The 21569-nt window shown below is 36.3% G+C and overlaps 1 protein-coding gene across 4 annotated transcripts in view; it reads left to right on the top strand.

Annotated features, from left to right (window-relative positions):
• The window catches only part of CUL1 (cullin 1), a 127757-nt gene that overhangs the window by 79285 nt on the left and 26903 nt on the right, over positions 1 to 21569 (top strand). For all 4 annotated transcript variants that reach the window (XM_037835928.1, XM_037835926.1, XM_037835927.1 and 1 more), the window contains 2 exons: positions 3251 to 3413; positions 16865 to 16995. In XM_037835928.1, the coding sequence (XP_037691856.1) occupies positions 3251 to 3413; positions 16865 to 16995 (294 nt within the window). The remainder of the gene's footprint in view (positions 1 to 3250; positions 3414 to 16864; positions 16996 to 21569) is intronic.

Below are 21569 nucleotides of genomic sequence, written 5' to 3'. Positions count from 1 at the left end.
TTCATAAGGGCAAGCCTCTAGATTGAGGGCTTGATTTATTAAATTGGGAGCCCCTGTTGCTTAAGAGAATATCAGGAATTCCCCAGGTGGGGAAGTTTAATAGTTACACATTTTTCCCCTAGTCCCTCAAGGGGACTTTGCAAATACATTTTTATTTTCTGCCCCAAATATTCTGGGATATTACATGAGCCTGTACAGAATAACAAGATCTCATTCCCTATTCTAGGTTCCACGTAATCATGTTTTTTTAATAAACTGACAAGACAGGTTGAATTAGATAGTGTGCTACAGAAAATACACATTTTATACCAAATAAAACTCTCTTCCTTTGGTTTCACACAGAAGTTGGCATTTTAAAATACTGTCAATATCATCCTTTACCCTGTATTCTAATTTACCTTAGTCCTAATCAAGTCCGTTTCATTCATGTCTCTAATTGTAGTCTGATCTCTATTTCAGCTTCTTGAACAGTTGCTGTATGGAGTAATGCTGACTTTCAGAGCTGCAGAACTCTGAGTCTCAGGTGTCACACACATACCCAAATTTCCAGGGAACTTCCAGGTTATACACAAAGAGCTCAACATCTCAGAATTTAGAAATAAGTTAAAACTCAGGAATAGATGTGACTGCTGTAAGAGCTTACAGTCTAGGAACCTTTACAATAAGCCTTATTGAATACTCTGTACTCCTTAATCATCAATAGCCCAATCTTTGCCCCCGTTCCATCCCCGGATAACCTATGCTCTCAAATTCAATTCTCAGCCTTTGCTTAGTGTAGTTAGTTTATCTATTAGTGAGACCTTACAATGTTTTTGTCTCTTTGTTTTTGGCTTATTTCACTCACGATCACTTTTTTTTAAAGTAGCTTTTAAAATAACTTTGCAATAGGAAAAAAAAATTACACAGTAATTGTATTTGGAAAATAAAATAACATAATCCTAGAAGCCTGAGACACTGTTTGTATATATACGAAACTGAATTTGAGCACTTAACAGCAAGGCTGAACTCTTCATGTCCCCCATGACTCAGCCACCACTGCCGGTGGCACACCCAGGACCTTCTTCCCCCAACAGAGGTCCCAAAGCAAAACTCTGATGCATTTAGAAGACACCACTAGATGCTGTCCAAAGGAAGAAAGAAAGTGAACAAACATCGTCCAGCAGTCAAACTCCAGACAAGACCAGAAAGGGGGCTTTGGCAGCTCCTTCCACAAGCTTTTTGAAAAGAAAATTTAGGTGCAATGGATCAGAACACAGGCTAAAAACTAATGATAATCCTGTAATGGATCTGCAAGATCTCTTCAGAAACCAACTTGCTCTTGCAGGTGGCCTTGACCAAGGAACAGGTGTGTCAAAATGAGGATGAAAAGCTTGTTTATATGTGTGTAGGAATATATATATGTAGAAATCCCTGAGGAGAACTAATAAAAATATTTACATATGAAACTAAATCAACATAGAAGATATTGAAGAGATTAGTCTATGGTTAAGAGCTGCTTTTGACTCTCAACACTTGGGAAAAGGGAAATGAAGGCTTTTCACAGCATTACAGAAAAACACAATAAAACTGGAGGAAAAGAAACATTTGTGCGAACAAAGAAAACTGAATTGGAATAATGCTATTGATTTTTTTTGTAACTTTTCACTAATGATTTGTTATATTAATATTTTATATTTATTTGTCTTAGTGGAAAAGTATTCCATTAACTGATGATGCTACAATTTAATTACCTCTTATTGGTAATTTAATAACTTCTGATTTATCACAATAGAGGTAACACTGTATATGATTTTAATATTTGCAACTTTGATTATTTACTTAAGATAAGTTCCTGGAAATGGAATTACTTATTCGAAGTACAAAAACATTTATTAAGTCTTTTGACATATATTTCCAAATTGTTCTCTAGAAAACTTGTACCAATGTATACTCCTACAAGCACTGATTGCCTGTTTTCCTATATTTTCATTACTATTGGTGGAAATAAAATTTTTAAAAGCTCTTTGCCAGTTTAATGGATGAAGAGTGCATTTAATAATTTCCATAATTAAATCATGAGTTTGATCCTTTTTTATGTGTGTGAATTGACTTGTCTATGTTTCTTCATTTGCAGATTATTTTTTCCTTTCCTTCCCCATGTTTTTATTTTGATTGCACATCCTGTTTTGTTAGAAGTAATTATATAATAAGGATATTGACCTTTTGATATATACTGCAAATATTTTCCACGTTAATTTTATTTTTCACGTCTAATTCTTTATTTAGAATGTGTAAGAAGTTTGTAACTTGTGCTGTAGTTTAAACAATTGTCCCATTGTTACCAATTCTTGACAGTGCAAATCCTGCCAAGTCATTTTTCATTTTATAAGTCTTCTTGTTTCCTGGATGTTTGTTCTTCCAGTTGAGTTTTACCAGATTTCTCGAAATTTATACCAAATGGAAAATAATTTTGGAGAGAATTAGAATCTTTACAGTACAAAATATAGTTTTGTCTCCATTTGTTCAGATTGACTAAATAGTTTGAGATTATCATTGAATTTTGATCCCTGCTTGGATAATTTAGTGTTTCCTCAGTGGTACTTTCTGGTGACATGTTGTAAAATATACTGACTTTTGTTAATTTTGCTGCTCTGCTAAACAGCCTCTATTTTCCTCTCTTCCTTGGAGGGAAATGCAAGAATTGAGATGTGTAAATAACCCAATAGATTTTAAAGACACATAGTCAGTGATTGACAAAGAGGGCCATATGTTTATCTTTAAATTTTTTTAAATGTCTAATTGCTAATAATTATTTCCATGTGGTAATTTTGGGGATTATATTTATGTGACCCTTGACTTCAAGAGTAACTTTCAGTCAAAGGTAGTTGCTCTTAACCTGTTGTCCATGTGTAGGAGAGGATCTGTAGGTTTCTGAGTGTCGAACAGGCATATAACCCCAAATGGTGAAATACTTCTGAAACAAAAATTTTAACATAAAGACATTTGAGCTATTAATAATGGTAACATTGCTAAGGAATTTAAAGAGAAATTTGAAATAAATACATGTTGCTGAGAAAATGGAACACATCGGTGGCCATTTAAATATGGCTGGCATTTACCCTAAAATCAAAGACCTTACACTGTTGTAAGATTTCCGTTTTTTCCTCAATCATAATTTTATTAGAGCAGGTTTGTAAATTTAATTTGCCATTATTCACATAACAATTCTTTAAAAACTAAGAAAAAAACCACTCATTTGAATTCTCTGTAGGCAGAAGCTCGTCTTCTTGAGGAACAGCGAAGAGTTCAGGTTTATCTTCATGAAAGCACACAAGATGAATTAGCAAGGAAATGTGAGCAAGTACTCATTGAAAAACACTTGGAAATTTTCCACACAGAATTTCAGAATTTATTGGATGCTGATAAAAATGAAGGTGAGCCACTAAAACTCATTACAATCTTCAGTTTTGAAATGATTGGGCCATTACAAGGGCATACAAGTAGGAGAGAAATCCTTGGCTTTAAGAAACATATCATGTCGATGGGGAGACAGGGCCAAAAGTTAGTAACATAAACAGTTTTCATGAGTGCCAGTAGTACATCCTTATTTTCTGTGGCGCGTTGAATTCATGGGAAATGGGAAATGAATGCCATGAACTTGATAGAGGTGTGTGTGTTCTTACCCTTTTGATGTGAGATACACTAGAAGTGAGTGGATGTTGCTGCTGTCATTGGAGTAAGTCAAGGCAGTATATGAGCAGGGCTAATTGCAGCTATTGGAAGTACCAAAAGTTCAGTATGCTTAAAGGTTTTTTGTTTTTGTTTTTTCAATATTTGGGTTTAATTCAGGATTATAAAAGTGTAGTGCCTTCCCATTGTTGAAAATTTGGAATATACAGAAAAGCATAAAGAGAAAATAATACAAAACCACAATGTCACACCAATTCACACACACTGGGATGGCTGTTACTAAAAAAAAAAAACAACAAAAGAAAAACAAAGTAACAGGTGTTGGCAAGGATGCGGAGAAATTGGAGGCCTCATGCATTGTTGGTGAGAATATAAAATGTGCAGCCACTGTGAAAGACAATTTGGCGTTCCTCAAAAGCTTAAATGTAGAATTACCATAGGAACCAGCAGCTCCACTCTAAGGTATATACTCAAAGAAAGTAAAAACAGGGTCTCAGATACTTGTATGCCACTGTTCTTAGCAGCATTATTCACAATAGCCCAAAGGTGGAAACAACCCAAGTGCCCCATCAATAGGTGAATGGATAAACAAAATGTGGTATGTGGATACAATGGAATATTATTCAGCTGTAGAAAGGAATAAAGTTCTGATAATGCTACAACATAGATGAACCTTGAAAACATGCTGAATGAAATAAGCCAGACACAAAAGGACAAATGTATGGTTTTACTTACATGAAGTATCTAGAATAAGCAAATCCATTGAGACAGAGAGATTAGAGGTTAATAGAGAATGGGGGGAAAAGGGAATGGAGGAGTTGTGCTTAATAGGTATGGCCTTTCTGTTGGGCTGATGTAACCCATCACCTTTTATACCCACAGTATGTCTATAATTAAGTTTGCCAACCAGGATTTTTTTGCTTTTTTAACTTTCTTGGAAAACTGTATGTAACTCAGAAAATACTGCTTGGCATTTTCTGAAGGTAGTGTACTTATATTTGTATATATTTTTCAAGCTTTTGATGGGAATTCTTTATAACACGGCTAATAAGGAACAAACAAATTAGAGAATTTATGTAATAAATTTATTCCTGGAATTTATTAGAATGGAAATAAAACACACTTTAATAAAAATATATTGCAGTAGAGAGATAGGGTTTAATCAAATTGTTAAAATAGCTTTTATTCAAAAGGAAGGTTATGTATAATCCACATAAAGCTCTGTTCCTTCAATACAGCATTTTGAATAAGGTCTTTTTTACAAATAGAAATAAATGACAAAAAATATAGTTCCCTTCAAGCTACTTTAGAGTTCACTTTACCAAAAATAACCTGTGCTCAGTTCTTTCCTTCATACAGCTATATGTGAGCCCTAAAATATATGTTTACCTACTGCTTCCTAATTCTTCCTCAACCTGAAAGTAAAGGAAGAGGGTCCAGGAGAGAGCAGGCTGAGCTGAAAAAAGTTAATGGAGAGCTTAATTAGGCCTCTGAGAATAGGAGGGAAACCCCTGATGTCATGTCACCTTTGACTTTCCACACTTGTCCACCAAGGCCAATCTGTTCTACCTCAGATTTTCTCTTTAGGTTTCTGTTAACCAAAGGAAAGCACATTACCTATTTCACACAGCATCTGGCAGTATTGGTGTGGGGTAAAGTCCCTTTAATTTCTATTTCTTACACTGTTTTGAATATAGAGGGTAAAGAACTTTGGAGGAACTTTAGGCCTTCTCAGTGTGTAGGGAAGGAGAAAGGAATTGATTCTGCTGTGGAACTCTCCTGAAGCTTATTAGATTTATAGTTGGTTAGGCCATGATGCTTCCTTGAAAGAGAATTGAGGTTAGTCTTTTCTCTCTTTTATGCTGAAGGGAATAGTCAGAAAGAAGTTGTTTACTCCCTTGCTTTTTTCTTCTGATTTTCTGTGTGAATCCGAAGGCCCTGAGTTTTCCTGGATCTGATCTGTTCTAGCCCCTTTTTTCCAATTCTGCCTCACCAGTAAAAGGGGGATGGGGTGTTGATGTATGATATACTGCTTTTTTCTTATACCAAACCAGCTCTAGAATACTACAACCTGGAAGACCAGATTGAGAGGAGGGATGATCTGGAATCGAGCAGCATCCCCTTCTTCCTCCTTTCTCCAACATCTGAATTCTTGGTTTTCCTTCAAAAAGATCATTAAATTTTTTTTATATGAGTTGCTTATGATATGTGACAAATTAATCACAGAATGCAGGTTTACAAAACAGTGGCAATGTTTAAAAATATTTACTAGGAGACATTTAGGGGTGTGCAGAAATTTCTTCCAGTGAACGTTGAGCAGCCATGTGCCAATGTTTGAAAACTAAATAAATTGACTCTATCCTTTTGACATTGACATGGAAAAGTTTGAACTTCGGTTTCATTACAGAGAAGGGTGAGATTTAGACAAGTATGAAGGACAAAGGGAGGCAGGAGGATATACTTAGGTCATTAAGGGAACAAGCAGTATATAGGCATCTTGATGGAGGGTGTGGTGTGGGAGAATGGAAAGGGGAGGTGGGTGGGTTCATTTCAGTAGGCACTTAAATGAAGTAAGTAAACAAACAATTCAAACCAATTCATCATTCACATTAGAACACTAATTAGACAAATCTTATTTTTAGTAACCTTAGAAAGAAAATATTAATAAGATTTGGTAATTTTATAAACTTATGAACTATCTGCACAGACAACAAGGAATCAAGTTAAGTACTTGTAAGAAGTTGATTCGGAAATTGCTAAGCCTAAGAATCAGTAAGATTATATGAATTAAGACGAGTCTTACGTTAAGGACAACATTTAAAACAAAAATTAGATTGTAGTACTTTTTTTTTTTTTTTAATCTTCATTTTATTGAGATATATTCACATACCACGCAGTCATACAAAACGAATCGTACTTTCAGTTGTTCACAGTACCTTTACATAGTTGTACATTCATCACCTAAATCAATCCCTGACACCTTCATTAGCACACACACAAAAATAACAATAGTAATTAGAGTGAAAAAGAGCAATTGAAGTAAAAAAGAACACTGGGTACCTTTGTCTGTCTGTTTCCTTCCCCTATTTTTCTACTCATCCATCCATAAACTAGACAAAGTGCAGTGTGGTCCTTATGGCTTTCCCAATCCCATTGTCACCCCTCATAAGCTACATTTTTATACAACTGTCTTCGAGATTCATGGGTTCTGGGTTGTAGTTTGATAGTTTCAGGTATCCACCACCAGCTACCCCAATTCTTTGGAACCTAAAAAGGGTTGTCTAAAGTGTGCGTAAGAGTGCCCACCAGAGTGACCTCTCGGCTCCTTTTGGAATCTCTCGGCTACTGAAGCTTATTTCATTTCCTTTCACATCCCCCTTTTGGTCAAGAACATGTTCTCCGTCCCACAATGCCAGGTCTACATTCCTCCCCGGGAGTCATATTCCACATTGCCAGGGAGATTCACTCCGCTGGGTGTCTGATCCCACGTAGGGTGGAGGGCAGTGATTTCACCTTTCAAGTTGGCTTAGCCAGAGAGAGAGGGCCACATCTGAGCAACAAAGAGGCATTCGGGAGGAGGCTCTTAGGCACAACCATAGGGAGGCCTAGCGTCTCCTTTGCAGCAACCGTCTTCCCAAGGGTAAAACCATAGGTAAAACCCTATGTCTGTGGTCATGTTAGCAACCATCGAGGTGGGGTGGGCCAATACCCCTGCATTCTCCACAGGCTCCTCAAGGGGGCACTACATCTTTTTTTCCTTGTTTTTCTTTTTTTTTTTAACTTTCCCTTCTTTTTTAAATCAACTGTATGAAAAAAAAGTTAAAAAGAAAACAAACATACAATAAAAGAACATTTCAAAGAGACCATAACAAGGGAGTAAGAAAAAGACAACTAACCTAAGATAACTGCTTAACTTCCAACATGTTCCTACTTTACCCCAAGAAAGTTACCTAATATAGCAACATTTCTGTGAACTTGCTCCTACTATATCCATCAGAAATTAACAGACCATAGTCATTCCTGGGCATCCCCAGAATGTTAAATAGCTTATCTGTTCTTCTTGGATTAGTGTTCCCCCTTCCTTAATTGCTCTCTATTGCTAGTTCCCCTACATTCTACATTATAAACCATTTGTTTTACATTTTTCAAAGTTCACATTAGTAGTAGCATATAATATTTCTCTTTTTGTGCCTGGCTTATTTCGCTCAGCATTATGTCTTCAAGGTTCATCCATGTTGTCATATGTTTCACGAGATCGTTCCTTCTTACTGCCGCGTAGTATTCCATCGTGTGTATATACCACATTTTATTTATCCACTCATCTGTTGAAGGACATTTGGGTTGTTTCCATCTCTTGGCAATTGTAAATAATGCTGCTATGAACATTGGCGTGCAGATATCTGTTCGTGTCACTGCTTTCCGATCTTCCGGGTATATACCGAGAAGTGCAATCGCTGGATCGAATGGTAACTCTATATCTAGTTTTCTAAGGAACTGCCAGACTGACTTCCAGAGTGGCTGAACCATTATACAGTCCCACCAACAATGAATAAGAGTTCCAATTTCTCCACATCCCCTCCAGCATTTGTAGTTTCCTGTTTGTTTAATGACAGCCATTCTAATCGGTGTGAGATGGTATCTCATTGTGGTCTTAATTTGCATCTCTCTAATAGCTAATGAAGCTGAACATTTTTTCATGTGTTTCTTGGCCATTTGTATTTACTCTTCAGAGAACTGTCTTTTCATATCTTTTGCCCATTTTATAATTGGGCTGTCTGTACTATTGTCATTGAGTTGTAGGATTTCTTTATATATGCACGATATCAGTCTTTTGTCAGATACATGGTTTCCAAAAATTTTTTCCCATTGAGTTGGCTGCCTCTTTACCTTTTTGAGAAATTCCTTTGAGGTGCAGAAACTTCTAAGCTTGAGGAGTTCCCATTTATCTATTTTTTCTTTTGTTGCTTGTGCTTTGGGTGTAAAGTCTAGGAAGTGGCCGCCTAATACAAGGTCTTGAAGATGTTTTCCTACATTATCTTCTAGGAGTTTTATGGTACTTTCTTTTATATTGAGATCTTTGGTCCATTTTGAGTTAATTTTTGTGTAGGGGGTGAGGTAGGGGTCCTCTTTCATTCTTTTGGATATGGATATCCAACTCTCCCAGCCCCATTTGTTGAAAAGACCATTATGACTCAGTTCAGGTGACTTTGGGGGCCTTATCAAAGATCAGTCGGCCATAGATCTGAGGGTCTATCTCTGAATTCTCAATTCGATTCCATTGATCTATATGTCTATCTTTGTGCCAGTACCATGCTGTTTTGGCAACTGTGGCTTTATAATAAGCTTCAAAGTCAGGGAGTGTAAGTCTTCCCACTTCGTTTTTCTTTTTTAGAGTGTCTTTAGCAATTCGAGGCATCTTCCCTTTCCAATAAATTTGATAACTAGCTTTTCCAAGTCTGCAAAGTAGGTTGTTGGAATTTTGATTGGGATTGCATTGAATCTGTAGATGAGTTTGGATAGAATTGACATCTTAATGACATTTAGTCTTCCTATCCATGAACATGGAATATTTTTCCATCTTTTAAGGTCCCCTTCTATTTCTTTTAGTAGAGTTATGTAGTTTTCTTTGTATAGGTCTTTTACATCTTTGGTTAAGTTTATTCCTAGGTACTTGATTTTTTCAGTTGCTATTGAAAATGGTATCTTTTTCTTGAGTGTCTCTTCAGTTTGTTCATTTCTAGCATATAGAAACATGACTGACTTATGTGCATTAATCTTGTATCCCGCTACTTTGCTAAATTTGCTTCTTAGCTCTAGTAGCTGTATCGTCCATTTCTCAGGGTTTTCTAGATATAAGATCATATCATCTGCAAACAATGACAGTTTTACTTCTTCTTTTCCAATTTGGATGCCTTTTATTTCTTTGTCTTGCCGGATTGCCCTGGCTAGCACTTCCAGCACAATGTTGAATAACAGTGGTGACAGCGGGCATCCTTGTCTTGTTCCTGATCTTAGAGGGAAGGCTTTCAGTCTCTCACCATTGAGTACTATGCTGGCTGTGGGTTTTTCATATATGCTCTTTATCATGTTGAGGAAGTTTCCTTCAATTCCTACCTTTTGAAGTGTTTTTATCAAAAAGGGATGTTGGATTTTGTCAAATGCTTTTTTCAGCATCTATTGAGATGATCAATTGATTTTTCCCTTTTGACTTGTTAATGTGTTGTAATACATTGATTGATTTTCTTATGTTGAACCATCCTTGCATGCCTGGAATGAACCCCACTTGGTCATGGTGTATGATTTTTTTAATGTGTCTTTGGATTCGAATTGCAAGTATTTTGTTGAGGATTTTTGCATCTATATTCATTAGGGAGATTGGCCGGTAGTTTTCCTTTTTTGTAGCATCTTTGCCTGGTTTTGGTATTAGATTGATGTTAGCTTCATAAAATGAGTTAAGTAGTGTTCCATTTTCTTCAATGTTTTGAAAGAGTTTGAGTAAGATTGGTGTCAGTTCTTTCTGGAAAGTTTGGTAGAATTCCCCTGTGAAGCCATCTGGCCCTGGGCATTTATTTGTGGGAAAAGTTTTGATGACTGATTGGATCTCTTTGCTTGTGATGGGTTGGTTGAGGTCTTCTATTTCTTCTCTGGTCAGTCTAGGTTGTTCATATGTTTCCAGGAAATTGTCCATTTCTTCTACATTATCCAGTTTGTTGCCATACAGTTGTTCATAATATCCTCTTATAATTTTTTTAATTTCTTCAGGATCTGCAGTTATGTCACCTTTTCCTTTCATTATTTAGTTTATATGTGTCTTCTCTCTTTTTGATTTTGTCAGTCTAGCTAGGGGCTTGTCAATCTTGTTGATCTTCTCAAGGAACCAACTTTTGGTGATATTTATCCTCTCTATTGTTTTTTTGTTCTCTATGTCATTTATTTCTGCTTTCATCCTTGTTATTTCCTTTCTTCTACTTGGTTTAGGATTGGTTTGTTGTTCATTTTCTAGCTTCTTCAGTTGATCCATTAGTTCTTTGATTTTGGCTCTTTCTTCCTTTTTAATATATGCATTTAGTGCTATAAATTTCCCCCTTAGCACTGCTTTTGCTGCATCCCATAGGTTTTGGTATGTTGTGTTCTCATTTTCATTTGTCTCTATATATTTAGCAATTTCTCTTGCTATTTCTTCTTTAACCCACTGATTGTTTAGGAGTGTGTTGTTTAACCTCCAGGTATTTGTGAATTTTCTAAGTCTCTGATGGTTATTGACTTCTAATTGTATTCCATTGTGGTCAGAGAATGTGCTTTGAATAATTTCAATCTTTTTAAATTTATTGAGGCTTGTTTTATGTCCCAGCATATGATCTATTCTGGAGAAAGTTCCATGAGCACTAGAGAAGTATGTGTATCCTGGTGATTTGGGATGTAATGTCCTGTATATGTCTGTTAAATCTAATTCATTTATCAGATTGTTTAGGTTTTCAATTTGCTTATCGGTCTTCTGTCTGGTTGATCTATCTATAGGAGAGAGTGATGTGTTGAAGTCTCCCACAATTATCGTGGAAACATCAATTGCTTCCTTTAGTTTTGCCAGTGTTTCTCTCATGTATTTTGTGGCACCTTGATTGGGTGCATAGACATTTACGATTGTTATTTCTTCTTGTTGAATTGCCCCTTTTATTAGTATGTAGTGGCCTTCTTTGTCTCTCAAAACATCCCTGCATTTGAAGTCTATCTTATCTGAGATTAATATTGCTACACCTGCTTTCTTTTGGCTGTAGCTTGCATGAAATATTTTTTTCCATCCTTTCACTTTCAGTTTGTTTGTGTCCCTGTGTCTAAGATGAGTCTCTTGTATGCAACATATTGATGGTTCATTTTTTTGGATCCATTCTGCGAATCTATATCTTTTAATTGGTGAGTTTAATCCATTTACATTCAATGTTATAACCGTGAAGGCATTTCTTGAATCAGCCATCTTATCCTTTGGTTTATGTTTGTCATATTTTTCCCCTCTCTCTGTTAATATCCTTTATTGTACCCATACCGAATCTCTTTAGTACTGAACCTTTCTCCAAGTCTCTCTGTCCTTTCTTTGTTTCTCTGTCTGTAGGGCTCCCTTTAGTATCTCCAGTAGGGCAGGTCTCTTGTTAGCAAATTCTCTCAGCATTTGTTTGTCTGTGAAAAATTTAAGCTCTCCCTCAAATTTGAAGGAGAGCTTTGCTGGATAAAGTATTCTTGGCTGGAAATTTTTCTCACTCAGAATTTTAAATATATCGTGCCACTGCCTTCTTGCCTCCATGGTGGCTGCTGAGTAGTCACTACTTAGTCTTATGCTGTTTCCTTTGTATGTGGTGAATTGCTTTTCTCTTGCTGCTTTCAGAACTTGCTCCTTCTCTTCTGTGTTTGACAGTGTGATCAGAATATGTCTCGGAGTGGGTTTATTTGGAATTATTGTATTTGGAGTTCGCTGAGCATTTATGATTTGTGTATTTATGTTGTTTAGAAGATTTGGGAAGTTTTCCCCAACAATTTCTTTGAATACTCTTCCTAGACCTTTACCCTTTTCTTCCCCTTCTGGAACACCAATGAGTCTTATATTCGGACGTTTCATATTATCTGTCATATCCCTGAAGTCCATTTCAATTTTTTCAATTTTTTTCCCCATTCTTTCTTTTATGCTTTCATTTTCCATTCTGTCATCTTCCAGGTCACTGATTCGTTGTTCAACTTCCTCTAGTCTTGTACTATGAGTGTCCAGAATCTTTTTAATTTGGTCAACAGTTTCTTTAATTTCCATAAGATCATCCATTTTTTTATTTAGTCTTGCAATGTCTTCTTTATGCTCTTCTAGGGTCTTCTTGATTTCCTTTGTATCCTGTACTATGGTCTCATTGTTCATCTTTAGTTCTTTGAGTAGCTGCTCTAGGTGCTGTGTCTCTTCTGATCCTTTGATTTGGGTGCTTGGGCTTGGGTTGTCCATATCGTGTGGTTTTTTCATATGCTTTATAATTTTCTGTTGTTTTTGGCCTCTTGGCATTTGCTGAACTTGATAGGGTTCTTTTAGGATTTGTAGACCAATTGAAGTCCTTATCTCTAATTTATCAGATCTACAGCTTCGTGGAGTACACTTTCTCTAACTAACCAGCAGGTGGCGTCCACGAGCCACCTGTTCTCCACAAGCCAGTTCTCCCCTGCTTAGCCTTTTTGGTGAGTGGGGTAGTGAGTCTTGTGGGGCCCAATTGGTGTACCAAGCTTGCGTGTGTACTTGGTGTTCCCGCCCTGTATATGGGGTGTGTTTCTGGGCAGTCAGGGAGGGGGGGTGGCCCTAACAATCAAATCTCCCTGGTGACCCTAGAGTTTTAAAGCTGCTGCAATAGTCTAATCCTTCAGTTCAGTCCTGCCACAGTTTGTCTCTGCCACTGACCCACAAGTCCTTGGTATTGGCGTATGGCTCCTGAGACTTGCAAGTGGGCCTCTCTTCCAGGCTGTGCACCCCGGGTCCTCTGTTGAGGGATGACTGTGCTGTGTCACAGGTGAGTGCCGACCCCCCAGGGCGGTTCTGGGCTGCTGGGCTGTGTAGGGAGGCTCCCAGTCTGCTGAAATGATGGCTGAATGGGGCTTTGTTAATTCACACTGCTCCACCTTCCCAACTCTGGGACAATCAGCTGAGGTTGCAGGGAAGGCTAATGTCCATGCCCAGTTTTGTGGTGTGTGCCTGTTATTTGAAGCACTTCCGTCACACTGGGTTGTCTGGAGCAGCTCTGGGCTATGGGGCTGGCGATGGGCAGGAGTGTTTCCTGTCCACCAGGATGACGGCTGTGAGCGGACACCCCCCTTTTCTTGGGAAGTTGTGGTGTTTAGTGAATTTTCTCAGCCACTGGATTATTCCCTTTTGTCTCAGAGCTCTCTTAGTTCTGCTCTTGTCTTGACCTGCCCAAATTGCAAGTCTTTGAACCTTTCTGTATTGGGCTTCTTAGAGTAATTGTTTTAGAAAAAGAAAAAAGGATAAAAAAAAAAAAAAAAAAGGGCCCTCCTCACAGATCTAATGGGTTATTAAAATGCTAAGAGACAAAGCAACCAGGGCCATTAAGGAAAGGTCCACAGGGCAGAGAGATCAGCTTTTCTTCGCGATTTGCATATGAGCCTGAGGGCCTGAGCTCTGCCCTTCCCCTTTCTATGTTCACCAGAACTCCAAAAATCCTCCATTTTTATTTTGGAGTTTTTCGTGCTGTTTTTTTCTATGTCTGTCTCCTCTCTGCTGGGCTGGCTGCTCTCAGATTCTCTGGTGTCTGGTCTCAGTCTATCTATGGTTGGAGTTTGGATCAGTAGAATGAGTTTCCGATAAGGGCTGCCACTGCAGTTCTCCCTTCTCCTTCCCGGAGCTGACAGCCCCTCCTCCCACGGGACTGAGCCTGGCAGCGAGGGGCGCGGGTCCCCTGGCTGCAAAAACTTACAGATTTCGCTGATCTCAGCAGTTCCACGTTTTCATGAGTGTTGTATGAAGTATGCCCAAAGTCAGATTGCTGTGTGGTGTCCAGTCCACGCAGTTCCTGGCTTTCTACCTACTTTCCTGGAGGAGTAACTAAAACATACAGCTCACCAGTCTGCCATCTTGCCCCGCCTCAGATTGTAGTACTTTTAAATCAGCAAAAGAGAATCTCACTTGTTAAATGAAAGAGAAAAAGGTACAGAAAATGGAAATTATTAAGATGACAAATTATACTAGTTACAATAAATAGAAATATGTTAATTTATCAAATAAGACAGACTTTGGTTGTAATTTTTTTTTAAATCCAAAAATATTTTGACTGTAATGGGTGCAATTTTAAAAATAGAAATTTTTTAATTTTTATATCTGTTTATGTGAGATTTGTCTGTGATTTTTCTTTCTCATTCTTGTTTGGTTTGGATATCAAGGGTCTTTTCATCTCATAAAATGAGCTGGGGTATGTCCTCCTCTTTTTATTTTGTGCAACAGTTTGTATGAAATCGAAATGATCTGTTTCTTGAATGGTTTGAAGACACTGCCTGTAAAACCATTGGGGCCTCTTTTTTTATTATTATGAGTTATTTTATTAATATTTTTTTTGTTGTAAGGGATGTTGTAGATTTACAGAAACAAAATTCTACACATTGCATCTAGCAATATATTTTTAAATAATAATACATCATGCCCTAGCTAGAATTGTCTCCACAACTCAGAAATGGTTGAATATTAAAATGTATTAAATATTCATCTTATAAAATTTAAAGAAAAAATAAACGATTGTCTCAAATGAAGAAAGATCATTTTTAAAATTTCATATCTATTAATGATAAAAATTCCTAGGAGTCCAGGAATAGGATGGAGGTTCCTAAACCTGGCTAAAGGTATCCACCAGCATAATTTTTTAAAGTCATAATTTATGGAAAGTTTATGCATACTTAATGCAAACCCTTCTACCCATACATAGAAAAATCGGCCCCTCTTCAGGGAAGACCCCAAAAAGGAGGAAATAGAAAAAGTTGAAAATCAAATGATAGGAAAAGATATACTAGACAAGTATGAAAAGGTTAGGGTAGCAGTCTTACTCTCTAATATAATAGAATTCAAAGCAAAGAATATTGTAAGGGACCAAGAGGAGTTGCTAGACTGATACAAAGAAAAATTGAGCATATGCTTCCAACAGTATAGCCTGAAAATAAATAAAAAACTAACAACTGCTAGAAATTCTAATGTACCCCTCTCAGGAAACTGATAAAATAGACAAAAATAAGTAGATATTAAAGAACTGAATATTACTGTACTAAGTGGAAACTGCTGGATATATAACGTATACAGAGAATGACACACAGCACAGAATGCTTTTCAATCACACGTTTTATTTTTGAAATAGATTCTTGTCATAGAATGCAGATAAAGTTTCATAAATTCCATTTAGATATCATACAAGCTGTGTTCTCTGAACATAATGTAATAAAATTCAAAACTAGAATTTAAAAGCAAAACTAGAAACTAAACATTATTAAGTAACTTTTGGGTTGTGATAGTGCAGCATCCCAGTTGACCAGCGGTGTACACACCTCTGCTTTGGAGTCCTGATCAGGTGCCATCTGCCATCAAAACCAGTAATGTCAGGTCTCTTAGCAAAGGCTTTCTTACTTATGGTCAAGACTTAGAGATGACTCTTACTGGAGAATTGTTCTCTTTATCCTATACTGAAAACAAACCTAGTGTGATGCTGTCTTTGGATTCCGATAATATGAGGTTAAAGATTCAAAGGTGGCAACTAAAGGATTTAAGACTATAGTGTACAATATTTCAAATTCAGTGCTTGGAAATGAAGAGTTCAAAGGAGATGATACTGGTAAAATGATCTAGTTGAAACAAAAAAATTGAAGATGGCAAAGCTTGGGACAAATTTAAAGAATAGGGATAAAACCAAATATTTGCTCAGCATTAGTTATTTACGAAAAGATGTCTTATGTGTGTATCTTTATTCCTTGTTGTAAATTGATTTCAGATTTTTGTGGACCATCTGGTATAAGTTAATTTGGAATATAACGTGTTCCATAATTTAGCATTACATGCTAACCACACCCAATTTTTTCTTCAGTGTTTTTCCTTGAAAAATTCTTCAAGACAGGAAAACTATAATTTGTTTTCCTTCTCCCTCATATGTTTTACTGGACCTATTAAGAGCTCAATAAAAGATTTATGATTGAATTAGGGATTTTTCCCCCTTAAGTGTTAACTGTACTTTTTAGGGCTTCATAAATTTAACTATATGCTATACATATTTTAATTGAAGAATTTTGAGGTTCCTTTTGTCACTCATTTGTTTATATAGCTGAGATGGATATTCATATTCATCTTCAATGTATTCAATTTTTAAACAAATATTTGAGTGCCTACTGTGTGTCAGACATAAAATATAACAGAACCTAAGAGTTTTCGGAAGCACTTGATATGTTTTCTGATAAGATTTTTTTTTCTGTTCTTTTTTTAGTGGTTTCTCATATTAACAGAAAAATAAAGTTTTTCAGTAGCATGACTTCATTGTTACTTTTAAAAGAAAAATGCATACACTGTATTGAAACTATTTGGTATTTTATTTCAGAATATCTTCCCCTTTCATTCCAGTGTACATGCATAATTAGTGGTGTAAACATGCAAAGTTTGTTTCAGTGCATAATGATGGCCTTCCTCTTATTTCAGATTTGGGTCGAATGTATAATCTTGTATCTAGAATCCAGGATGGCTTAGGAGAATTGAAAAAACTTCTGGAGACACACATTCATAATCAGGGTCTTGCAGCAATTGAAAAGTGTGGAGAAGCCGCATTAAATGTAAGTAATATTTAATTGAAAATCAGGCCTAATTATTTTCATTCATGAACTGAAGGCATGTATTATGCTTCTCCATTTAAGAATCTGAGTGGGAAGATTATCACTAGAACTTTCATAGAGGACCTGGAACTTTCTTGGCTTTTTGAAGTAGGAGGTTTACAGACAGCTTGGTTTAGTGTAAATGCCTCCTAAACTATTCTCTGACACTTTGTAGGCAATAAGAGCATCATTTCTTGATTTTTCCCCCCTCTTTATTTTTTTCTATTACATTCCTTTAATACTAGAAGAGAGAGGATTCTTCCACAGAAAGAAAAGTCTAAGGACTCCTAGAACTTTTTGCCATGCCACCTAAAATCCACAAATTATGCCTTTCAAGAAGTTTGATCTGAATAATACCCTGTAATTGAAGATGACAGTCTGTGTGCTCTGTAAGGCCCTGAAATGTATGTTTCTCTTACATACCTCCAACCCCCAAAAATGAGCTGCGTAGAATATTACTGCTAGGTTATCTGTAATTAACGTAGTAACTTTATATGGGAAGTATCACATGATTCTAAAAGATGGATAAGTTGTCTTCAGTTTTGTTCCTATTGTGAACTTTAATAGCATTTGGGGGAACTAATAACAAAGAAGACTTCTAGGTCACAATTAGTTTTTATGTCTGAATCAGAAAACTTATCTGTCTGATTTTATTGCATTTAATGATGATTATTATTTTTTTTTAATCTTCATTTTATTGAGATATATTCACATACCACGCAGTCATACAAATGATGATTATTTTTTAAAATAATATATTTAGTTTATTTTTTAAAAATTCTTATTTCCCTGGTATCTTTTGAAAGATTGCTTTTTACTTTCATTTATGGTAGTCGCTACTTCACTAATTGCCACATCTTTGTCAATCATTTAGAAAAAGACAAATTCATATACTACAAAATTTAGAGGGATAAGAGGATAGAATTAAATTTCTTTGTGATCTCAAAAGCCCTTAACATGAAAAGAAATTTTTAAATAGGAGTTATTAGAGGCAAAAATGTAAAGCCATTCCTTTAAGTTTACAAAATAATTAATTTTATGCCTACAAGATGGGAAGAAACTGGCTTAGCAGTAGGTTTTGTGAGAAAGATCTCCAGGTTTTAATTGACCATAAGCTTAAAAGTAAAGTCCCCAGTATTGGAACATTTACGGTATTATATTAAGCTCTTGAAACTGTGTATTTAAAATTATTTTTCTGATGGAGAAAAACGTTTCTTTAAGAAAGCATATACCTTTCCTGTTGTGCCAAAGGAGGTTTTTCTTGAATTTGTTTTATTATCTTATTTCTAAAGTTCTAGTTGAGATATAGGTTTGAGTTTCCAGCTGAGGCATAGATTTTTTTTGCCCAGCCTTCTCCGGTATGGGTCCATACCTGCTGCCTGTTTCACCAGCGATGGGAAAACCCCTCAATTCCAGGAAACCAAGGACAGCAGAATCCCTCATGTGTCTTGTTCACTTCAGCATATCCAGTGGTTAGCTTGACGCAGCAGTGCTTGAATATTTGTTATATGAAATAATAAATACAGCTGCTAAAAACAATCTTAAATAGCTATGAATTTTCATCAAATATGTCATAAATGTAAAAGATGCATTGCAACCAGTGCCATAATGGTTTTCTAGAACCCACTCATTCTGAAAATACCAGGAGACAGAAGAGGTTGTTTCAGTTAGTAAAAATTACAATTATACATAATTTTATAGTGAACTTTAACTACTTTGAGAACGTAATTCTTAGGTTTAAAATATTTTTGCCAAATTGAATTGAAACATAGTGTATCGGTAACTGACATAAATAAGGTGCTGCTTAACTGATTATTATAATTATATTATTAACTAAAGTCCACGTTAGTATTCACTCTTTGTGTTGTATAGTTCTATGGGTTTTTTAAAAAAAAATTATTTTGATTACTTATATATACCACATAAAATTTTCCGTTTTAGCCTCTTTCAAGTATATAGTATGGTGGTGTTAATTACGTTCATATTTGCTACCATCACCACCATCTATTATCAAAACTTCTCATCATCCTAAACTGAAACTCTGTTAAACATTAACTTCCGATTCCCCCTACCTCTGCCCCTGGTAACCTGTATTCTAGTTTCTGACTGAATTTGCATACACTGTTTTATAAACGTGAGATCATACAATATTTGTCCTTTTGTGTCTGGTTTATTTCACTCAACATGTCCTCAGGGTTCTTCCATGTTGTAGCATCTGTCAGAACTTCATTCCTTTTTTTGGCTGAATAATATAAGGTCCTGAAAATGTTCCCCTATGTTTTCTTCTAGGAGTTTTGTAGTTTTAGTTCTTAGATTTTGGTCGTTGATTGGTTTTGAGTTAATATTTGTATGATGTGAGGTAGGGGTCCACTTTCATTCTTTTGCATGTGGAGATCCAATTTTGTGAGAATCGTTTGTAATTAGCATATTAAAGACCATAAAAGGCACTGCTTAAATGATTTTTTAAGGGTTAAAAAGTTTCTTAAATTGTTCTTAAAATGTTTACACCTTTATAAAACCAATTTTATTGCTAATTAGTCTGGCCTAGATTGCAGTAGTACACATTTCAAATTTGTATTGTAATTTAAATGTTTTTGGTGTTAGATACTTCAAACTTATGAGTTTTTCCTAAGACGATTTTTTTTCATTGTTAACACTGATTTAAAAATTGAAAACTGGTCCTGAATAATGGACTCAAGGGGAATTTCCCTCACAGTATCTCCCTCTCAGTACTTAAATAAAAACTGGCAATGCTCCTTAATGAAGTGTAACTGAAAAGGGAGCTCTTAAAATACTTGCTATTTTTAGATGTGCTGTTCCTTGTACCATGCACCCTGATATACATGCTCGTCAACACTCTGGGAATGTGGGTTGTGATCGAGGCAAGCTGAGGCAGTCCTTTTCGTCTGGGACTGATTCAGGGGCTCCTCTTGGAATACAGAGAACCAGGGTAGCTTCCAGGCTGAATGATGCTGAGGTGGAGCATTGTAGGTCCCTTCTACCACCGTCTTGCAGGGTTCCAATGTGGAAGATTATCTCCAGCCTTCAGCAGTCATCACTATTGAGAATAATTATGCTTAACTGATAATGTGCTGGAGAATAAATAAGCATATTGGACTGGGGCACCAGTAGGACTTTGGGAACCTTGTATACAAAAAAACGACTTTATGAATGGGAATGTTTTGTGTATGAGTTAAGAACTGGTTTAGAGCTGAACAAAGGATTGGATAAAAGATTTTTGATAGCCACATTACCCATGCTTCAGTTATGAGATTGAAAGAAGAGGGTGGGGCAGCATGATAAATTAGTTCATTTTAAATGGCAGTTAAAAACTTGTGGAAGTAAAAAAAATTTGAAAGATGATCTTGTGTGTTTCATAGATTGGCAAAAGCATGGCAATAATTTATATTATACAGTGGATATTTCCAGTCCACTTAGCAAGGTCTTGAGGGGAGCATCTTCAAAACTTGATTGGATTCCTAGTATGTGTCTGACCCCATGCTAGTTTTTTTAAATTTTGTATCTGCCAAAGTAATTAATTCAGTGAAGCTGGGTGGCGTCAACAGGCCAACACAATGGCAGGCAACAGCAAAGGAGTGTTAGATAAAATTGAAACCATTATTTTCATTTATGGCACTCCTGCAATAGACTTGATGTAAGGATTCTAAATTGAAATGCTTCATTGTTATCTTTTCATCAGATCTCCATGAATTCATCTGCCTAGTTTAGTTAAAATATTGCCAGTCCATTAGTTCTGAATCTGGACATAGTCTGAACACCCTTCCCAACCTAATACTCTAGTCTCTGTCGACACAGAGCTGGCTTGAAGATGAAACCTGCCTGTCACCCAAGCCTTAGCAGCAAGTTTTCTGCTCCTGTGTCCTCTCTAAGGAGTCTTTAGAGCATGGAGATTCTTCCTCCTTGGGCTCGCCAAGGGTTTTCTTTCCAGATTCGGTGCCACTATCTCAGTCTGGGCCCCCATCACTTCATTTCCCAAATGGTCTTGCGTCTCTTCCATTACAGTTCATCCTTCATAGTACTTGGCAGTTTAATCTTTGAAAAATATCACTGAACACATTAACAGTTGCACTTCTCATTCTTTCTACTTTGTTTTAAATAAAACAAAATAAGTTGTTGCCTACAATAATATAGTAAATCTCCAACATTATATTAAATTGGAATCTTTTTCTAATTTGCCCCCATCTTCATGAACCCTCCTTTTGAGCCAAACTGTTATATCTTCATTCCTCCCCAAATATTTTACACCTCCTCATGTGTACTCATACTATTTCTACCTGTAGTGTAGTCATCGCTGCTTTCTGTTTGGCTTAGTCCTGCTATTAAGTCCAGTTCACGTCCTCCTTTCTAAATACAGCTTTCCATTAACTATTCCAGCACTGGGTGATCATTCCTTCATCATAGATCCTTATAGCATTTACAGACATTTCTCATATACCACCCTATATTTGTATGTAACTTCCTGTATTTCCTGTCCCTCTGCAGTAGATTGTAAATCCCTTTAGAACAAAGCTCAT

This window comes from Choloepus didactylus, chromosome 5 (genome assembly GCF_015220235.1).
Source record: "Choloepus didactylus isolate mChoDid1 chromosome 5, mChoDid1.pri, whole genome shotgun sequence".
In the NCBI taxonomy this organism is placed as follows: Eukaryota; Metazoa; Chordata; class Mammalia; order Pilosa; family Megalonychidae; genus Choloepus; species Choloepus didactylus.
The sequence above is the reverse complement of the archived record's forward strand: the minus strand, read 5'-3'. Positions and strand labels throughout refer to the sequence as shown.